Here is a 23836-nt window from a genome sequence, read left to right on the forward strand (position 1 = left end):
GAAATTCTTCCTCTCCATCAGTGTTGGCTGTAACTGAATACAAACTGAGTTGTGTGTTTTAAAACAATCTAATCATTGTACTCAACTTGTTTTATTACTACTTCATTCTAGTAAGCACAGCAACCATGAGGGGCAAAACCCTGGGAACAGAATGGTGTGCCATAGAGTGAAACCCTGAAACCAAAATCTCTCCTCAATTTTCCTCCCACAAGGCTTAAAATTAGCACCATTAGAACACCTCCCCCTGTTAGGGAATTTAAAGAGGTCCAGTTGCCAAAATAAAGATTAATATGTGGTGGAAAAAATCAAATAGTCAGAACACTAACATTGGCCAAAACTGAAAAATTTCCCCTTCTCCTTTCTCACCTTTTGGGTATCAAGCAGAACTAACACTTTATTCTAGGCATCCAAATGGGTGCTAGGTAATAGTGCTAGTAATAATGTATTTGAAACACAAATTAAGGCTTTTTGAATCTATATCAACACAGCAGAGTGGAAGGAAACCTTCTGCAATATTTGTACATGTGATGGTACTATAAAACACAGAGCAGGTCAGCTGTGCAAGGACAGAATGTTCACTGTTTCTGCTGTGGGAACACCAGAACCTGACCTGAGCAGCCCTGTGTACACTTCAGTGTTTCAGCTGGAGTTCCTCCATGATTCAGCACAGAACCTCCTCACCTCACACATCTCAGACTACAATAGTCTTACATTCTCCTCTCAGTGGTTGATGCTAGTTTTCTCTTCTACAAACCAGTCAGCTTTTCTCCCAGGGCATGGTGGATTTGAAATCCCTGGCAATCACCTGGATGCCCCAACACCTATGATCACTTTCAAATTGTGCTGAAAATACCAAAGATTACTAATTTGTTTATCTTGTAACTGGTTTATTTTAAATCTAGCATATAATCAAGATTTAACTGGATTCAGTCTTTAAGAATATATATACCTAGAAATCAGATGGCTTTGGTTAAATCCTGGATCAGTTTCTGACCAAATGACCAAAGTTACTTAACCTCATTAAAGCCTCTGTTTCATCATCTACAAAAATGGACTAATGATAATAACATCCTCCTCACATGTTGAGACAACTGAATTGTTCAACAGCCACTTACTAAGTCCTCAATAAATATTTGTTATTATTATTACTGTTCTCTATTTTCCATCCCATTCTTTTTTTAATATTTATTTTTTAGGTGTAGATGGACACAACACAATGCCTTCATTTTTATGTGGTGCTGAGGATCGAACCTGGGTCCTGCCCATGCTAGGTGAGCGCTCTACCACTGAGCCACAATCCCAGCCCCAGCCACAATCCCAGCCCCAAAATCCCATTCTTAAAGCTTTCTATGTGATGTCCAGCACAGATAACTGAGGAAAGAATACAATTTGTCAAAAGAAGAGATCAGTTTTTCACGTCTCCTCTAAAAAACATAGGGACTTTTATTAGGTTCAATGTTCATTCAATAACTCATTCCATATTACAATAAATTTCACCAATGCTCTAATATAAAATTATGTATACTTTTTATTCATTTATCCAAGGTTTAAAAACAGAGGAAGTAGAGAATAAAAGTAAGTATTCTAGTACTAGATGGACTCAATTCAAAATTAACTGTATGACTTCAGACAAGTTATTTAATTTCTGTAACTCACGTTTTTCTCAAATGTTAAATGAAAATAATACCTCATAGGTAGTACCTAGAAAAGTACCCAGCACAGAGAAAGTGCTACATAATAATTAAATAACTAACTATAATGTTCTTTGTTCCAAGCACAGTCCTCAAGATTCTGGGGTTAACAATATACTTGGCTATAAAGGTGTTGAGACAAACAATTGCAGTATAATTTGTATTAATAATTTGTCAAATATCAATATACAAGATACCCTTGAACATATTTTTAAAAAAGAATACTGATTATTAGCATTCCATGTAGGTGACAGGTACATTGGGATTTTATATGATTCCTTCTACTTTTGTATATGTTGGAAATTTTATATAATGAAAAGTTTCTTTAAATGGTTTTATTTTCTCCTTCAGTGATAGACACAAATAATGTAATTTGACGGATTTTCTTTCACATAATGTCTTTACACTTCAAATTAATTTTGTCAGCAGCAGTGTTAAAGATGCATATATAGGGCTGGGGATGTGGCTCAAGCAGTAGCACGTTCACCTGGCGTGCGTGCGGCCTGGGTTCGATCCTCAGCACCACATACAAACAAAGATGTTGTGTCCGCCGAAAACTAAAAAATAAATATTAAAAATTCTCTCTCTCTTTCTCTCTCTCTCTTTAAAAAAAAAAAGATGCATATATATTAAGAACTGTCTTGGGCTGGGGTTGTGGCTCAGTGGTAGAGCGCTCGCCTAGCATGCACAAGGCATTGGGTTCGATCCTCAGCACCTCATAAATGTAAACTGGGGATATTGTGTCCACCTAAAACCAAAAAATAAATATTAAAAATAATTTTTAAAAAAAGAACTATCTTGATAAGAGTGCCACCTACTGGGTTACTTAAACCACCATTTACAGTTTGTGATTTAAACACAATTAATACCACATTTAACACAATAAAAAGCAAAGGTTTCATTTTCCAAAATCTGAGTATTTACAAAATCTCCCATATCACAGGTAATTCTGTTATAACAAACAAAGTATTATTAGGACAAGACTCATTAGACTGAAGCAATGTCAGTCAATTCTAATTTGGATATTTATAAAGGTCTCTGATAGAATGAGTGAAAAAGTAAGCAAAGAAATTTAACACTGATTACTGAATATATAAACTCAGAATTGTATTAGATATTATCATCAATAGTTATATTAAAATAAAAACAATACAACTTACGCATCCCACAATGTATCCAAATTTCAAGATGTTATACAAAATAAACATATAAAATTTTTTGTCAATTTATTTTTAATTTTTTGTATTTTCTTATTTCAAGACAGGGTTATTGAGGCTGACCTCAAATTTGCAATCCTCCTGCTTCAGCCTCCCAGGTAGGTTGGATTACAGGTGTGCACCACCATGCCCAGTGTGTCAATTTAAAAAGAAATAAAATTAAAACAATATACTAAGCAGTTATGTGTGGAATTAATTTTAAAAACAACTGTCCTGATACATACAAACGAATACATGTAGGAAATTTTTCTTTTTTGCTGTTCCTTTTGTTTTTTTTGTTTTTGTTTTTGTTTTTGTTTTGGTACCAGGGATTGAACTCAGAGGCACTCAACTACTAAGCCACATCTCCAGCCCTGTTTTGTATTTTATTTACAGACAGAGTCTCTGAGTTACTTAGAACCTCACTTCCGTTGAGGCTGGCTTTGAACTCGCAATCCTCCTGCCTCAGCCTCCCAAGCTGCTGGGATTACACGTATGCACCATCACTCCCGGCTTATTGTTCCATATTTCTATTGGTGCATTATAATTATACATAATGATGAGATTTGTTGTTACATATTGATGTATGCACAAGATATAACAACATAATTTGATAAATATCATTACCCAGTTCTTTCCCTTTCCTATTCCTTTGCTCTACTGGTCTCCCTTCATTTTCATGAGATTCCCCCTACCAACTTTTTTCCTTTATCCCCTCTAGAGTCCACACATGATCCTTGACATTATGAGTTTGGTTTATTTCACTTAATAAAATACTCCATCCACTTTTCTGCAAATGACATATTTCACTTTTCTTTATGATTGGATAAAACTCCATTGTATACTTAAACCATATTTTCTTTATCTGTTCACCCACTGATAGACAGGTAAGCTGGTTCCACAGCTTGGCTATTATGAATTGTGCTGCTATAAACATGGTTATGAATGTACTACTGTAGTATGCTAACTTTAATTCTTTAGAATAACTACCAAGGAGTGGTATAGCTGAGTAGTATGTTGGTTTCCTGGATAGTCTTCTGAAGAATCTCCATACTGATTTGCAAAGTGGTTGTACTAAATTACAATCCCACCAACACTTGTAAAAATGTCCCTATTCCCCCACTTCCTCTTTAGCAATTCTTATCATTTGTATTCTTGATGGCTATCACTGTAACTGAATGAGATAAAATTTCAGTATAGTTTTGATTTGCATTTCCCTAACTGCTAAAGACGTTGAACCTTTTTCAAATATTTGTTAGCCATTTGTATTTCTTTTGAGAAATGACTGTTAAGTTACTTTGCCCATTTACTGAATTACCTGTTTTAGGGGTCCAAGTTCTTTCTATATTCTGGGTATTAATATCCTGTCAGAAGAGAAACTAGCAAAATTTTTCTCCATTCTGTAGGCTCTCTCTTCACATTTTTAACTGTTTTTTCTGCTGTGTAGAAGCTTTTCAGTTTGATGCCATCCCATTTATTAATTCTCAATATTATTTCCTATAGGCTTCAGGAGGCCTATTGAGGAAGTCATTGCCTGGGCCTATATGTTGGAGTGTTGACCCTATGCTTTCTTCTGAGTTGCAAAGTTGCTGGTCTAATTCCTAAGTCTTTGATTCATTTTGAGTTGGCTATTGTGCAAAATGAGAAACAGGAATCTAGCCTTACTCTTCTATATATGGAGAGCCAGTATTCCCAACAACATGAAAACATTAAAATGGCTACCTGTTTTCCAACATACATTTTTGGTGCCATACAGATCAGTATCTGTATGGGTTTGTCTCTATCTCTTCTATTCTGTTCCACTGGTCTATGTACCCATTTTTATGCCAGTACCATGCAGTTTTTGTACTATAGCTCTGAAGTATAATTTGAACTCAGGTATTGTGATGTTTGTTTTTTGTTGTTGTTGTTGTTTGTTTTTTACTTAGGATTGATTTGGCTATTTGGGGCTCTTTATTCTTCCAAAAGAATTTTAGAATTGATTTTCCTAATTCTGTCAAGAATCTCATTAGTATTTTGATGAGAAGCACATTGAATCTCTACATCACTTTTGATAATATGATCATTTTAATAATATCAATTCTCTGTATCCATGAATGTGGGAGATATTTCTATCTTCTAGTAACTTGAATTTCTTTATTCGGGGTTCAATAATTGACATTGAAGACGTCTTTCATCTCCTTGTTTAGGTTTATTCCTAGGTACCTTTTTATTTTTTTAAATAAAAAGAATGGGACTGTTTTCCTGATTTCTTCTTCAGCAAATTAATTATTGATGTGTAGGAAAGTTATTGATTTTGTATGCTTTATACTTAGGAAAATTTCCGAATGACAGACACATACTAATTCAAAATAGGTTCCTCTCAAGGAACCTAAGTGTAACATGAGATAACAGGCTCTGAAAAAATATTGGTATTCTGAAAAAAGCATCCAAAAGGTAGTTTAGGTGATGATGAGACTATTGGAAAAATCTGAATAAAACTATTTTATGAATATAAAAGTAGGCTAGGGCTGGAGTTGTGACTCACTGGTAGAGTGCTTGCCTCACCTGTGTGAGGCACTATGTTTGATTCTCAGCACCACATATAAATAAATAAATAAAATAAAGGTCCATCATCAACTAAAAAAAATATTTCTGAAAAAGTAAGCTAAAGTAGCATTTCTAAACTATTGTTTTCTATTTTAAATGTAAGTGTAAATGTTTAACCAAGTTACCAAAAAGATATATAATTAGGCCCTCAACTATTCCACCTATATTTATCAAGCTTTCTATATTTAAGTTTATCAAACTTGGGGCTTCTCATTGGGAAAAGAAATGCTTTATATTCAAGCATAGTTTGCATAGTTTAGGTATAATATACCATTTAATCATAAAACTCTTAATATTTTGAAAGAATACTTATTTAAAGTTAAATTATTCAACACCTAATACTATGTTACTATAGGCTTATTAAATATAAAGTTGCTTTCTTGTAACATGCAAAATGAAGTGCTCAACATAATGATGTGGTATGTCATCTGGAATGGGGTTTGAAGGTTTCCTAGTGGCTAATTCTTAGGCAAATTAAACAATAAAATAACTAAGTACTAAAGTGAATTACAAAGTACTGGAGAAAAAAAATGAAATCCAGTACCAGGGTTGTGGCTCAGTGGTAGAGAGCTTGCCTAGCGTGTGTGAGGTCCTGGGTTCAATTCACAGCACTACATATAAATAAATAAAATAAAGGTCCATTGACAAATAAAACAAAGGTCCATTGACAGATACAATTTTTTTAATTTTTAAAAATTAAATCCAGGAGTCAATACCAAAAACAAATAGATAACTAAGTGGAAGAGAAGAGAAGGCTCTGCTTTACAGCAGAGTGCCATGATCTGATAATAATATAGGGATAGTAATACAGGAGTTGAAAAATTATCATTTGTAATCACAATCATAAAGACTAAATCAGACAAGAATCATGAATGATTGCTAGATCAAGGAGAAAATTTTGATAAGGAGCAGTATGTTTTTATAGTCTTAAAATTGTTCTCTCTAATACTAGTTTAATTTTTTAAATGCTCCTGAAAGTTTGAAATTGCTTCCAAATAAAAAAAATTTAAAAATGGCTGTTATCTAACACTAGTCAATTTTTTTAATGAAAGGTTATTATATGTAATAAAACAATATTCTTTAGGACTTTAATATTTAGCAAAATTTTTTCTCTTCAGCTCATTTTTCATCAATTTTAAGACTATATAATTAAGACACTTTTTTATACCACTAAGAATGACAGAGAAAGGTGACAATTATAAGATGTTATCAACTATAAAGCACATCACAATTTCAGGGATGTTAAATATGAAAACATATGTCTTACAAATGATGAAATATGATTTTTATACATGGTCAAATTTGCAAACAAATTTTTTAAACATGCATACATCACCATATCATAGTGATTTTATGCTGAATTGAACTTTTTCTGTTATCTAAAAATAGGCAGCAGGATCCAAAGATTGGAACAAAATAGAACTAAGTATTCTACTTCCTACAGAAAACTAAAAATGGTTGGGGACCACACATCTTCTCCTAGCTTTCATAAGGACAAAGGGGCTGTGATGCCATCAATTGTTATCTTGGTTGCCTCCACCGTAATTCCAGTCCAAGAAATGTAGAAGGGAGACACAGGGAGTAGTCACAGTATACAGCAGTCTTGATGAAGAGGTTTTTTTCTCTTGCTTATCACCAATTTCTCCCATTCCTTGAAGCCAAGTGAATAAAAATTTGCATTTCCAATTTTTTTGCCACTACAAACAATGCTGCTTATTAATAAACATCTTTAAAAGTATCTTTATATAGCATTACTCTTATCTCCAATAGAATAATTTCCCTAAGACCAATGTATCCAATTATAGGATTTTTAAAAAAATATTTTTACATGCTGCCACATTGTTTTTTCAAAATGGGTGTACACACACACTTGACACTTCCATTAACAATATGAGAATATTCTTTTTCCTGTATCTGTACCATCACTACATATTTTTCCAATCTGATATCTTGTGCTTACTTTCATTTACATCTCCATATTTATGAATTAAGACATCTTTAAATATGCTAGGCATCTCAACAGCTTTTCCATGATTTATTTATTCATACTCTAGTATATTTTTCTCCTTTGTTTTCTTCCAATTGTTTAGAAATGTGATATCTACAATATGAATATTCTTTCAGAATTATCATCTGTTATTGACTTTGTTTACAGTATTGTTTGTCCTACAAGTTTTGTTTTGTGAATAGCTTTCCTATGAAAGATAAACAATTTGTGTCTATGCATTTATATATTTTAAAAATATATATCTGTATTTTAAGCCTACTCAAATGGAAAAATAATTCAAAAGTTAAGGTATTTGTGCTGTATACGCAAATAAGAGAAAATAAAAGGGTTGAAAGAATTATTGAAAAACTAAGGTAATTGCATGTATATTTTCCCCATCAAATGAGATTTTCAGTGAAGTTAGTTATATGTAACTTGAAGTGGAGACAGCATTATTATTCTCATCTTCATTTTTAATTGGAGAAAGTATAATGAAAAGCCACACTGAGCTACAGAGCTGATTCAATAGCTTGTCTTTTGAAAGTAGTATCAATGTCAACATAAGTTTTAATAGCATTTAAGAGCAAGATACTTACCTTTCAATAGCTAATTCTTTGTTAGAAAGTTGTTGCACTGTAATCACAACCTTCTTCTCTATTCCTTGCTTTAATTTGAAATAAAATTTATCTCTATCCTTTGGCACAGGGCTGAAATATTCAAAAAGAACAAGAATTACCAATATAATAATATAATCAAATAAGATAACCTATTCCAAGGTTTGAACAAGACAATCAAGTATTTAAGCAATGACTCTTAAGATGTGTTACACTCTTGGCCTGAGTTTGTGGCTCGGTGGTAGAGCATGTGATGCGCCTAGCACATGTGAGGCACTAGGTTTGGTCCTCAGCACCACATATAAATAAATGAATAAAATAAAATAAAGTTAAAAAATGTGCTGGGCTGGGGATATAGCTCAGTGGGTAGAGCACTTGCCTTGCATGCACAAAACTCTGGGTTCAATCCCCAAAACCACAAATATATAAATAAATAAATAAATAAATAAATAAATAAATAAATTGTGCTAAACTCTCACCTTGCCACAGATAACTATAAATTTTATGGTCAGAAACAGAAATTTCCAATAATTTTTAAATTGAACTTTAAAAAGCCTTACATTTCATCTCCTAACCAAGTTTAAAACCAAGATGTAACATGATACAATTGCAGGGCTGAGGTTGTGGCTCAGTGGTAGAGCTCTCGCTTGGCAGGTGTGAAGCACTGGGTTCAATCCTCAGCACCATAAATAAATAAATAAATTAAATAAAGGTATTGTGTCCATTTACAACTAAAAAAAAATTAAAGCTATAATTGCAAGTTTTAGTTATTGTTTAATAAATTTTAGAATATAATTTATTCGCTATTTTTAAGACAGTTACATTTCTGGTTTAGCTGGCTGTATAGTCATGGGTGCCTATTATATAGTGAAACAGAAAGCAACAACATTGAGAACTTTAATTTTAAGACAGCATTTAAGATGTTATGACATATTCAAAAACATACAAAGAAAAGATTGACCAAGATAGACAGTGGTAAGTTAATCAAATTCAAGCCTAAACCAAACTATTCTTTTTGGGGGAAGCCAATACTGAGGACTGAACCCAGAGCACCTTAACCAGTGAGTTACATCCTCAGCCCTTTTTATTTTTTATTTTGAATCAGGGGCTCACTAAGTTGCCAGGTTGGCCTGGAACTTGCAATCCTCCTGCTTAAACATCCCAAGTAGCTGGGATTAAGGTATGTGTCCCCATATCTAGCTAAACTTATTATTCATATAATGAATTAATTCATTAAAACAATAAATGTTGAAAATAGAAGTTCTCAACTGAAAAGGAAAACTATCAGGAACAACTTATTTGATCTGAGACTCTATTTCTACATCTATAACTATACAGATAAATTATCTTCCTAGTAATTACTGTTAGAATTAAAAGCACAGTTAAGGCATATAGGTGGTTATTAAATAGTATAAATATTTCTTATTAATTGCCTGTTTTTAAACTGGAGGAAAAACATTTTAAATGTCCAATAGAAAAAAATGGATAATTAAATGATAGTTGAACTATATAATATACTATTAGTTACCATTAAAAATTATTTTAAGACATTTTAATATGAAATTCTTAAAATGTAAAGAAACTACATGTATATATACAATCATTTTAAAATTCCCTTTGAAATAAACAAAGGGGATAAACTAAATATTAGAAGTAATTACTTATGGCTGGCAAGACTAAAGTTTCTCCTTCTATTTTTATTATTTTACTAAATTTACTATAATAAACTTTAGTACTTTTAAATTATTAAGAAAATCATTTAAATATCTGAAAAGCATCAGAACAATGAAACATATTCACCAAATATTCCTTTACCAGTTTAACACTTTATGCCAACATTGTCTAGCTGGGGGGAAATTTTAGATTAGCCAATATTATATTTCAGACATAATGATATATTTTTTTCCTTCACAAATAACCTCACCTAAAGTTTCCTTTTCCATCATCTTCTTTTACCTCCAAGGAGACACCAAAGGTAAACACATCACTGTCGGGGGTAGGAATAATCGAGTCTTTAACATCAGACACTTGTCTGGAAGAACGTTTGAATGCTGTACAGAAACTATATAAAATTCTGCTTACCTAAAAAAATAAAAATGGAAATACCATTAGGCATGAGTTTTAACTGCATTCTGATACCCTTCTCTGATTTTTGAGTCTATTACTTTCCATGATCACAATTTTCTTAAGTAGATAAAAGATATATAATCTAAAAATCCATTAGTCATTTAGATATTGCATAAATATTTTTCATCACTTATGCATTACCATATGTGATAAATGTAGATAGATCATCCTAACTGTAAATAAATCATATCCTGAAGACTATCATCAGTTTGAAGTCTAAGAGGGAAAATATTGCTAACAGTATCCCTCAAAAGGCAAATTAATTTCACAGAATATTTTAACTTTATGAAGTAATAAAAGGACATCATTTCAAGTATGATGTATGTTTTCAAACTTACAACAGATAAAATTCCAATGTAAACACTAGAGATGAGAACTAACATTTAGGAGTTGCAACAAGGATCTGGGAATCCTGAGAATTAAGAAAGACAAGACAATGAGGTGCACTCAGGAGAAAAAGTAAGTTGATATATTTAACAGTGATTCAGAATCCGCCCCAGTACAAAAAAGGATGATACACCTGTCCAGGAGAGGGGGAAAAAAATACCATCGGTACCAGAGGGGATCATTTAATTATTATAAAAAACTTTCTTTGAAGAAGTTCTCTGATAATACCTAATGAAAAGGCAAGATTTCCATTGAAGAAATTGCTGAGATAGCATGTACATCATTTGTCAGGAAAAAAATATTCTATAGAGTGAAGAATATTTTATTATTATGAAAAATTTCTCTCCAGTATAGACAGCAGGGTATCTTTGCTATCTGATACACAAATAGGTTATCACTGTTAGAAAACTTAGATGTTATTTACTGCTATTTATCAATAATGATTTTATATATATATATATATATATATATATATCTTTTAGTTTACATACTCCATTAATACACACTACAATATCTGATTCTCCAAATAAGGTTTATAAAACAGGCCTGACAGAATTTGCAATACTTTTTGCAAATGATTAAAGTGGGGTTCAAATACTTTCCAAAAATCATGCAGCTATTAAGTGATTGGGTTGTCTAGAATTCTGAGTTGAGGGCTTCTTAAGAGACTGCTTCCTAATATTATTTAGATTAGCTCTCTGATTATCAATGACTTTCTCTCGTAGAATAGTAAAATAGGGAATTAAATTCAACAAGTTTATATGTATATGTGCCTCACTAGAGTAGAGAAATATGCCCAAGTGTATTCATATTGAGGAATGGCTGCCTCACTAAGAAAGAATTCTTTAAGAAACAATCAAAAAAGTCATGTTTCAAATTTTCTTGTTTTGTTTGTTTCAACTCTGGTATTTAAACTTGGTAATAAAAATAAACTAATTTAGGTTCATCAAGGAAGCCACATCAATTTACAGACGTCTCTAGGCTTTAAAATACACTGAAGTATTTTGACAGGATCCTAAGATGATGCTAGGCTCTACAAGGTTTCAGCTCAAGTCTTCAATTTCTCTTTTCACTTCTCAGCCTCAGAGGACTAGAATCTGAGCCACAAAATAAAAGCAAATCCCACTTTCAGAAATAATCATTCATGAGGACATCACTTGAAGAGATTCCAGTATTTTTACTCAATGTTGTCATAGTATAAAAATACTAAAGGATGCTGCGAATGAAGGGATGGTGAATGGTCTTAATGTATTCTATTAGTATTAGGTCCTTCTAATGTCCACTTAAATATATATACACATATACACACACATAGTTATATACAGACACAAATGGCTCATATTTTTCCTAAAGCAGCAAAATATTATAAATCCCACACCTTTCCAAAAGTTATTCTCTTCCTCATCTGCAAAAAAATATATATATTAACATCTCATACTGGTGATCTTGAAGCAACAACTTCAAATCTCTTATCCCATCCATAGGTTGAATAAGGAAAATGAGGTGAAACAAGAGGGGTTAAACAAAGGTCATATTTTCAATACCTCAAAATGGTAAATTAAAAGTAAGGAGATTACTCTGAATATTAACAAATCTTTTACTTATTAGATAAATTCAAATTGTCATTGAATATATTGCTTTACGAATACAACATTTTTAATTCATTTAAAACAAGAGTACTCCTTCAGGAATAAAAATTTGTTAAAGAATGCAGTCTTTCTTATTTTTCTACTTTTCTACTTTAATTTTATTCATATATTCTGGCATAAGCTTTTTCTGTATACAGACAGCCTAACACATTCAAAAACAACTAGTCCTCAAACTTTTAGTACTCACATTTACATGTTAATCAGTGATTACCCTAAACTCCTTTTCAATGTCAATTAATAGTTTCTTAAATTAGCTGATTAACATTATTTTTTAACATTTTTAGCAAATGTAGAAATATTCCTGCCCATCTAAAGTTCAACTTTGGTTGTAGTACCATATTTGATTCACAGTGGTTATGAATGTTTAAAAGTATTTTACCATGTTATCCCATTACAATTATATATAAATAAGTAAAAACAATAAAAGCAGCAAAGGTTTGATATTCATAAGAACTATAGGCCTCAACTCTAGAGACAATTAAGACAATGACAAATTAACTTACTCAAGACATTTTTGAGTTACAGTGCTAGGGATACAGAAGAGAACATGGAAGTTACATTGTAACAAATGTAAGTTGAATGTACTTGGTTTGGGAAAGTAAGAATAATTAGGTAAGCCAAAACCAAAAATATTTAGCCTAAGATGCATACTTATTGAACTTAGCTCAATAATTTTAGTGTTAAGAAGGAAAACGTAATCAAACAACACAATATAAATATGCTATTGAAGACTATACCTAGAAGGTGAAGTGTAAATAATGACTTTAAATTACTTTTAGTTCTTTGGGTACAATGTACTTCCTAAATAAAATGTGAAATCCAGTGTCTACTTTTTACATATGCAATTAAAATGTTTTTTAAGCAAGCATCATAATATGTGAAATTAGGGAAACACTTATATATAATTTTAGAAAAATTAAGTCAAATTCCATTGATATTTATTCTCTCCTGTCCCTTCTCATCCCTTCTTCTCACCCTTTTATTTTCTTTGTGTCAGAGATACCAGCAAGCTTGCCACATCAAAAGGCTACATACACCAAAAAAGGCAAAGAATTAGACAAATTCTAAAGGATGGTAAGGCTTCAGGAATTTATTTTTAAAAGGTTAAGTATATGGAGCGAACCCAGAGTGGTAAAGAATAATGGGGAAAAAAACAGACTGCACCTTTCTTTTGGAGATTATATACAACAACATATTAACTTCATTAACAGCATTTAATACTAACCTTATCTTACAAGTTGTTGTTTCCACCAAAAAGGTTAAAATCACTTGTAAATTCTACAGTGTGTGAACAAGCTGAATCCTATAAGTGACCCAAGGATTGTCAAGGTAAATTAATAAAAAATGATTTTCAATGTCTATGATTCTTGAAACAAATTGGATAGTCAAAATTATGTGAAGAAAATTAAAACTACATTACCATGGCAAATACTTCATATATGTTACATTATTGAAATACACACAAAAATAATTATCTAGAAGGGGCATGTTCATTGCAAAAGGCAAAGATTTATTGATAAATAAAACAGAACTATTTTCCCCCAAAAGCAGTACCCATAGAAAGTACTAATAAACACAAAACTTTGTTATCTGCTTCGGGTTGTTGTTATTTTTAAATGAGGGTGGGAAGATAGTACCCATAGGTATCTGGAATGGAAATATCCCAAAATTTTAACTGTGGAAGAATTCAGGTCACCTTTTATTTTCTTCTTTATTTCAGTATTTTGCAAAGTCTCAAATATGTATTATATGTTAAAAATCCAAACAAAGCTATTATATAACAAAGCATTTACTTAAATATAGCTAGGGTTTCCAAGATAAAGCCTTTCTATTAATATAGGTGTATGATAACCTACTCTTTCAGAAACATCATGTATCAAGTAAATGTTATCCAAAAAATGTAGGAAAAAACATTCTACGAACAGCATCCTAAAACAACTTGTTGTTTTAAACAACTTTTAAATACAAGTGTCACTGAAAGAACCTATTACATTCACTGTAACATTCACTGTAATTAAAAAATTATTGGGGGGGCTGGGGTTGTGGCTCGGAGGTAGAATGCTCGACTAGCATGCGTGAGGCACTAGGTTCGATCCTCAGCACCACATTAAAAAAAAATAAAGATATTGTGTCCACCTATAACTAAAAAATAAATATTTTTTAAAAAATTATTAGGGTTGGGGTTGTGGCTCAACAGTAGAGTGCTTGCCTAGCATGTATGAGGCACTGGGTTTGATCCTCAGCACCACATGAAAATAAATAAATAAAATAAAGGTATTGTGTTCAACTACAAGTAAAAATATATATTTTTTAAAAATTATCCAAGAAACATTTTTAAAATTATAAAATTCAAAGAAAGCATAACCAGAATATTTCTGAATCATCTTTCAAAATACGGCACTTAACCAAGTAACTGTCTACATGAATATGTTTTTAGAAATATTTTCCAATGCAAGAAGTAGTTTTCTTTTATACAGCAGTATACTGGCAAGCCCAAGAAAATATACTGCATTAAAAACTCATCTTCCCAACTGATACCATTGATATTTAGCACAAAATACCTTTGAATGCCTTCAACTCCACATGAGGAAAAACTGTGCTTGTAATAACATAACACTGACAGTTGCTAGTATTAATATAACACAAAAACATCATAAAAAATGTTTTGAAGAAAATGATCTTACTCAATACCAGAAATAAAATCTCAGAGAGTCAATCAAGCCTTCTAAAGTATCTTTTAAAAGTTCTGTATAATACATCCATAAAGATGCAACTAGAATTGGTGACTTGGCTTTTTTCACTATATCTGATATTTTGCTAAGACTGCAATTCTTTGTCAGAAGCCTACCACATAACTCTCTCTGCACAAAGATCACTAACATTAAGATAATTCTGATTGGACAGACTAATTCTTTTGCCACAGGACACAGAGATCCACTCCAACAGAGTCCTGCAGAAGAATATCCAGAGTCAAATGTGTCCTGACCCTTCTGTGGGAACCCTTAACCCTTGCATCACTGCTGTCCAAGAGAGCCATCATCACCCTCACTGGGATCCCCTTCTGCCACCATTGGTGTCTGCTGCTTGAAGATTTTTACAGTGAAGTGACAGCATCACAGTGACAGCAGACAATCGTAGCCATGCAGTTACTCCTGCTTGAAAAACTCATCTTCTTGCCTTTAACAGAAAAACCTCTGTAGAAGTCATCCAGGGACTCTGGGGAGGAAAAAAAGGAAAATAAATCAGTGTCATTGCCACACAGTACATACTTAAGCAAAAGAATACATGTCACATGGCTCCTAGGCTATCTAAGCCAATTGCTTGTACCCACCAGAAGGGACTTAACTACTGAAGACTACAGTTGTCCCTCTATTTCAAAACAGGAAATTTCCAGGAACCAGATAACCAGTAATTAAATGGATTTGGATTAACTATAATTATTTTTTCAGGGAAGACAAGATGATGCTGATAGCTTCTATAAAAAACTTGAGTAAACCACAAAGATAGGTGGAAGGCAAAATATGTGCCTCATAAATCCCTTTATAAACATAACTGAGGGGTCTGGGATTGTATCTCTGTGAGAGCACTCTTGCCTAGCATGTGTGAGGCACTAGGTTTAATACTTAGCACGACATAAGAAATAAATAAAATAAAGGTACTGCATCCATCTACAACTAAAAACAATATTTAGAAATAGAAAAAAATAACTGAAAGACAAAAATTCACATTTTCTGTAATATTTAAGCAACAAGAAAGTTGTTGCTGAAAATATATAACTCCTTAGAGTGAATGACTTTAACTTCAAACCCTGCTCTACTATTCATTCCCTTAGCCTGGGGATAAACAAAAGGTAACTACACAATTCATTATTCAAAACCACAACCCTTTTGAAAACATTGGCAATTGACCTAGACAGTAGGCATAAAGTAGGACTGCTCTAAATAAATATGTATGCCATGGATGTTATGAGTATCAAGTATGTGCTTGGCACATGCCTGGCATAAGCACTACATTTATATTGGGTTAGTCTTCATTTCAAAATGATATCTCACAATAAGGTTCTATGACCACTGTGTGTGTATATATTTCTCCTTCAAACACTGTACATTACCTACCACAAATGGCCCACAGTATAACACTTTCAAAAATGTTATCTAAATATGGAAATCATGTACCAAATAAATGCTCTAGATATATAATAATACTCTTTATCATGATCAGTCTAAGAATTCCCCATTTTTTTTCCCACTGATTACCCACTGTCAGAGCTCTTAAAAAAAAAAAAAAAAAAAAGGAAACACTTTTCCAACTCAGAAACAAGTAGATACTATAATCCAAAAGAGAGTTTCATACCATCACAGTTATGGAAAATGCAGCAAGGTCCCTTTCAATTTCCTCCTATAGCAGCATTTCTATTTCTCCAAGCAGTAGGTTGTCCAGTTCTTCAAAGTTCATTTTCTTGAAATTGGGCTCCAGTGATCCAGAAACCACACAGGTGTATTAAATGACAGCTGCCAACATGAAATGCCAGGACTCTACCATCTGCTTCCCCACCTCTGTAGTGGAGTTTATAAGGATCAGAAACAGCCCCCCTCACTCACAAAACACACATGTATTCTTTCACACATTTTGAAGCATGCCTACTGTGTACCGGGCACACCAACAACACACTTGTACTCATTTCACTTTCCTATCTATCATATCTTTTTGAGCAAGAAATGGAAATATACATAGATACCTAAGTGTCAGGATGAAATAGGATAAGGCCTATCTGAAAAACAAAACACAAAACTTGAACTTCTTATACAAAGCATAGGTTGTGGCAGAAAATTTATATATTTATGATCTAAATTATGTGTCTCTACATGTTTGTTTTAGTATAAAACAAACTGATGATCACCAGGGCATAAGAATTAACATATCCATTGTGCTTCTTATCAAAATTACATAGATCTACATTTCTATACATTCTAATTTTGTGACCAGAAATAAACTCTCAAAACTGTTATTACAATAGTTTGTGCATATTTCATGGTAAATGGGGACTAGAAATAACTGTTGCTTTTAGCATTTTCTGACAATTGATATTTTCAAAATTGCCCATCCAATCCCATTTAAAAATGCCTTTGAAATTATTGCAAGTAATAAACTCCTAATAATACTTCTTTTAATTTGGGGGCAATTCAAGAGATGCAGCAAAGAATATTTCCCCATGTATTTTACAACCATTTGATTCTGAGCTATTTCTCCAACCTAAGAATATACAATAGTTAATTGTTATGAACTTACTGGCATCTTCAAAAGACTATAAGTTGATACCCCTGCTGTATGTGAGCATTTATATTTTTAATTAGGTTAGTTTTCCAGAGCAAAATACAGCCTCCAAGTGATAACAAATAATCACTAGTGAAAACCACAGAGATCTATGAAACAATATTAGTGCAATATCTAAGTGAAAGTAATTATGCAACTATGAGAGACACAGGTATTGTTATAAGCACTTTTTTAAATCACACAGACCAATTTACTTGAGCAAAATGAAAGCTGAAAAAATATTCATCCTTTCTGAGCATAAGCAATTGCTACTGTGGTAGGGTGTAGGACAATTTATCAAGTGGTATTTTTCTTTTATTCCTGCTAAATTGTGAAAGTGTCCTACCTAGAATTATCATTTTATTGTATAGATAAATCAGACTTAGCATTCAGTTCTATACCATTATCAAGATAAATTTTGTCTTTAGAAGCAATCTCCAAATTTATATAATGTACTTATCAGGGATATTAAGAATTCAAAAATACTACCCTAACTCCACTCTATAGCAAATTGCTATACTATATTATACTTACTGCCTCTTTAATTTCACAGGAAAAAACATGTATCTGAAATTCTTCTGAACCATGAGAACTCTCTGTAAATGCAAAGCAATTGCTCTCTGTTGTCCCATCGTGTCCACGCACACAGAACAACACTTTATAGATCGGGAAAGATGCTATCTCCACATTGCTGGATTGGTCTATGATTCTGCAGAAGAGTGATGAAAAATGAGATAAAATATGTTACTAGCAAGGAACAAAGACAGCTTTACTATATCAATGTACAACGTATAAACATAACTATCTTAAAATCCCAAGAATAAATTGGTAATAATAATGCTAGAAAACAAAGTATCTATATATTCCTGCAAACCTTACACATACACATATAAATTCTTCATCTTCTTTTGACAATTTCTTTGTTCTTATTTTCCTAAGATCTAACTCGTTTACTCCAAAGCAAAGCAGGCATGGCTAGGTAAAATACTATCACTGGTTATCACTGGTTATAACATATACTAGAATAAAAGCACAGATCATCTTGGAAAATCCATTTCTTTTCAGAGCACTACCTTTAAGTTCATCTAAGCCTCAAGTTACTGTTCAACTGAAAACTCTTTGCCCAGAAAAATGTCAGGAAATTTCAAACATAGACACAACAATAGAACACAGAATGTAAAAGTAGTTTGAGGGATTTAGAAATAATTCTCTGATGTTCCCTACATACATCTTATGCCTTGGACTGATCTAAACATTCAAGACCATTTCAAAATCTCAAACAAAGAAACTAAAGGATGGGCTGAAGTAATACAGAGGTAACTGTCAGTAATCGTAATAGAGGTAAGTCACAACACTTAAGTCTTTGTTAAGGTAAAACTGAAACTAAACAATAACACTAAAATACATTTTGGCATTTTTAGGAGCTACTGTGAAAATAATAATTTTTAAAACACTTTATAAAAATAATTTATAAGACACTTCTGAAAAACTCAAAGCATTTTAATCAATACTATGTAAAATTTTATAGCTATTACTTCAATACAAAGAACTTAGTCATCACTCTACTTCTTTGAATGACTGTTAAAGGCTAAAGACAGATTTTCTTGCTCCTGAAAAATAGAAAAATACAAATCTCAAGTATTTTACATGTCCTAAGGAAAATTTTGCAAATATCCCTTATCAACAGGAACACAGTGTAAGCCTAAATAATGTGTACTTTACATGTCTACAGAGAATTGAGTGAATTCACAGTAAGTCCTACATTGAATTTATGATATAATACCCTCACAACACTCAAAAGACTTAGAACATGTCTTAAGAAAAAGAAAATTAAAGCTTACCTCACAGAACCGTCTGGAACATTTGGCACATACAGAGTAACAGGAAAGGGGTACTGACTGGACAATCTCATGGTTGCCATTGCCCGTAAAGCCTCCACTTCATTACGTGGGGAAGAAACCTTCATACATCCTAAGTAGGTCAGTTTGTTAAATAAAACACTATCTTCTTCAGATAGTCCAGTTGGAGAAGATGGTCTGGGTGTGGAAATTTCTGAAGGGTAAAAAAGCAGAAACACTCCAAAGTCAATACAAAACAAGTATAATTTTGCCAAATGCTCAAAGAGAAATGAAATATATCAAACAAAATTTAGATAAATACTAACTGAAAGAAAGCTGCAATGACTATATCAGTAGAAAATAAATGGGCTTCATAACAAAGAAAATACACAGGGATAAAGAAAAAAATATTACATAATGATGAGTGAATTCACCTAGAAAATATAAAAATGAGTTATCCACCTAAAACAGAGCTTTAAAATACATGAAGTAAAAATTTATAGAACCAAATGAAGAAATAGACAAATCTATAATTATACTTGGACAATTCAAACTACTATACAATAAAGCATAGAAAAACTAAACAGAAAATCAACAAGGTATAGATGACTTAACAAGCATCTTGATCTATCAATTATAGAAAACCCAGAAACTACAGAACACACATTCATTTCAAGTTTACAAAATATATTCACCAAGATATATCAGGATAAACCCCAAATTTACAACTTTTATGAAAATGCAAAAGAAATAGAATAGTCAAAAACACTTTGAAAGAGAATACTGCCTGATTTTAAGGTTTACTATAAAGCTACAATAATCAAGACAGCACGAATTTTTAAAAAGGACAGACATATCAGGCAATGAAACAAAGCAAAAGGTTCAGAAACAGCCTCACACACTTATGGCAATAGATTTTTATTTGTTCTTTTTAGATATACATGACAGTAGAGTGTGGCAACAGATTTCAAACAAAACACATTCACCAAGCCTGGTGGTCCACACTTATAATCCCAGCTATTCAGGAGACTGAGAAAAGGATCACAAGTTTGAGGCCAGCCTCAATAACTTGGCAAGACCCTATCATATAAAGCAGTCACTCCACTCCTAGGTATTAATCCCGAGAAATCAAAGTGTATTTGTAAGACTTGTTCACAAATATTCATAGCAGCTTTACTGATTAGCCCAAAACTGGAAACAACCCAGAGACCTTTAACATAATAGATTCATAAAATGGATTACAACTCAACAATAAAAAAAACTTGATACATGCATCAACATTGATAAATTTCAAAATAATTATGCTCACCAAAAAAAAAAAACCAACAGATCAAAGTATCTACTATTTAATAAATTAATAACCTGGATTTTAAATAGATCCTAAATCATATACTGGAAATAGGAAATACATTAAACTAAATTTTTATAGTTTAACTACAAGAACATAAGTGTTTTCTAAAAGAAAGTTAAAGCTGAGCTATTGTTATATGCCAATATTTTTAATTTATGCACAGGTTCATTTTATTGGGTTGCAGAAAGGACTGATTTCTCATCCCACATCTGCTATAAAATAGCTGTATAAGCCTAAATAAGGCACTTAACTCCTCTGGTCCCCAGCTACTGTATCAGCAGCATAAGAGAGTATAAATGCTTTTTACAGGGCATTATTCCATAGAAATCTAAGAGGTCCACCAAGGTGATTTAGTGAAGATGAAGGTCCTACATCCTGCCCCACATCCATTTCAAGCAGATACGTTGTAACTACTAGGTGTAGACGAAACATTTTATTTGATCTGATTCCCAGGTTCAAAGTTTCCAATATTGATAATAATAACGATGATAAACATTTTACTATGCACAATCAAATGTACCATAACTGTAACCTTCATGTAGACAAAATTCACTAGTAACTATCAGATTATGACTCATGGAAATCCTGAGTTAAGCAGGCAAAGAGCAAAAATATTTTCAGTAAAGCCAACCTTACAGAAATGACAAAAATCACAAACAAATGTAAGGTGCTCAATTTCACCTAAATAAATAAGAATTCGGTACTAATCAAATCATATTCAATTGTCTCATCCATTCTTCAGTAGAATGATGAAAAGAATAACAAAGAAAGTGAGAGAAAAGACCCATATTTATAATCAAATGGTATTTTAGCACATTTAAACCAGGAATGATTTGCTATTAAAGTTGAACCTAAGTAACCAGGGTATAAAAACACAAAATGAAAACAACCAAGGTATCAAAATGCTTAAACAAAAGTTCTCATCAATATAGTTTTATAACTAACAAAAACACATTTAATGTTTAGTTTAGACCACCTCAGTCTCATTTCTAGACAGTTTCTTGCCACTGAAGCTATCATTTCAAACCAACCATAATGCTATTGGCAAAAATGGTATTGATTTCAACTATGAAAAGATAGCAGAAATGTTCTTTTATTCAATATGTAAACCAAAAATACAGACTCAGAAAATAAATACAGAAAACTTACCTGTAAAGCAAAGGAAATTTTTCTTACCAACAGAGATATTCAGTAAAAGATACATTTTTTAAAATGTATCTGGGATAATGGGGATTGAGAATATAAAAAGACGCACAATAGACAGTCTCAGAATATACTCGGAAATAAGAATCATATATCATTCAAATAACTCATTAGTGTTACAATAAAAGGCAAAAGGCACTTCTTCCTTTCAAGAAATATATTAAAAAATAACTATATGAATACAGATTACCAGTATGCTTTGGGAATTTTAGGAAATTCAATGACAAAACAAAATGCAACGAATAATACAATTTTCCATGTACCCTTAATCAAGAAAAAAGAATAATTTGTAATGTTTGTTCCTAATGTTATATTTTTGATAAAGTCATTTTATGTGTGTATGTTTATATCTATATGCACATATAAATATATATGCTGTTAAGTCCTCCTAATCTTAAATCTAGTCACAAGTATGTCTACACACTAAAATCTGTTAAGTCTTTCTCGCAAATCACTAAAACATATGCTGTTTAACAATATTTATGGTACCTTTCTCATTAAGAAGTTTAAATTTTTCTTTATTAAAATGCAACTATCTGGGCTGGGGTTGTGGTTCAGTGGTAGAGCACTTGTCTAGCATGTGCAAAGCACTGGGTTCGATTCTCAGCACCACATACAGATAGGTAAGTAAAATAAACGTCCATGAACAACTAATAAAAACATTTTTAAGCCCTCCCTCTCTTTCTGCAGACCCTTAAGGTCAGAGAAGCTGTCACAACAACCCCAAAGAAAAAGTTTAGGAAGTTTCTAAAGATATATATTCAAGCTCACTGATTCTTTTCTCAGCCATGAACACTCCACTGAAGTACCCATCAAAGTTTCATCAGCATTTTCTTGTGAGGATAAGAATGATAGAGGCAGACAATCTAAATATGGCGCCGGCGAGGAAGCAGCGATTCCAATGTCTCCACATTAACGGGATCAGAAAGACCCATTGGAACAGCTGCAGTCTACCTACTGAGGAACTTCTAGCAAAATTCCCTTAAGAGGAGACCTGCCGGGAATTGGTAGGTTTATTAGAAGTGACAGTTTGTCTCAGACAAGTGGATCTTGGCCGGCCACATGGGGGCAGAGGTCCAGTCCCTCAGCCATCAGCCGCTTCTGCGGGCGGATGGCGGCCTGGAGCGGCGCGGCCGCCCCGCCGGAACCGGCAGACAGCCCAGCCATCCCGGCTCTCCCGGGAGGCCATGCTCTCGCTCTGCCAGCGGTCGCCCCACCCGCCCGGCTCTTAACCAAGCGGCCGCAGCTGCCCGGCTCTACAGGCAGCCCCCCGGCTGGCGCAGAGGTCCAATCCAGCGGCCACTTGCTGGTGGCCGGCGGCCTGGAGCGGCGTGGCCGCCCAAACCGACAGACGCCCCCGCCATCCCGGCTCTCCCGGGAGGCCCTGCTCTCAATAACCTACACTTAACCGACATATATAGAATATATCAACCATCATCAAGTGGATACACGTTCTTCTCAGCAGCACATGGATCTTACTCAAAGATAGATCATATATTATGCCATAGGGCAACTCTTAGTAAATATAAAGGTGTGGAGATAATACCATGCACCATATCTGATCATAATGGAATGAAACTGGAAATCAATGATAAAAGAAGGAAGGAAAAATCCAGCACCACATGGAAAATAAACAATATGTTACTGAATGATCAATGGGTTACAGAAGACATAAAGGAGGAAATCAAAAAATTCTTAGAGATAAACGACAATTCAGACACAACATACCGGAATCTATGGGACACAATGAAAACAGTTCTAAGAGGGAAATTCATTTCCTGGAGTTCATTCCTCAAAAAAGGAAAAAACCAACAAATAAACGAACTCACACTACATCTCAAAACCCTAGAAAAGGAAGAGCAAAACAACAGCAAATATAGCAGAAGACAAG

The 23836-nt window shown here is 33.0% G+C and overlaps 1 protein-coding gene across 5 annotated transcripts in view; it reads right to left on the reverse strand.

Moving 5' to 3' along the window:
- Rabgap1l (RAB GTPase activating protein 1 like) overlaps positions 1 to 23836 on the reverse strand; it is a 628203-nt gene that overhangs the window by 555672 nt on the left and 48695 nt on the right. For all 5 annotated transcript variants that reach the window (XM_077803024.1, XM_077803022.1, XM_077803023.1 and 2 more), the window contains 4 exons: positions 19395 to 19605; positions 18088 to 18262; positions 10002 to 10159; positions 8060 to 8170 (listed from right to left, as the gene is read on the reverse strand). In XM_077803024.1, the coding sequence (XP_077659150.1) occupies positions 8060 to 8170; positions 10002 to 10159; positions 18088 to 18262; positions 19395 to 19605 (655 nt within the window). The remainder of the gene's footprint in view (positions 1 to 8059; positions 8171 to 10001; positions 10160 to 18087; positions 18263 to 19394; positions 19606 to 23836) is intronic.

This window comes from Urocitellus parryii, chromosome 9 (assembly GCF_045843805.1).
Source record: "Urocitellus parryii isolate mUroPar1 chromosome 9, mUroPar1.hap1, whole genome shotgun sequence".
NCBI classification, from domain to species: domain Eukaryota; kingdom Metazoa; phylum Chordata; class Mammalia; order Rodentia; family Sciuridae; genus Urocitellus; species Urocitellus parryii.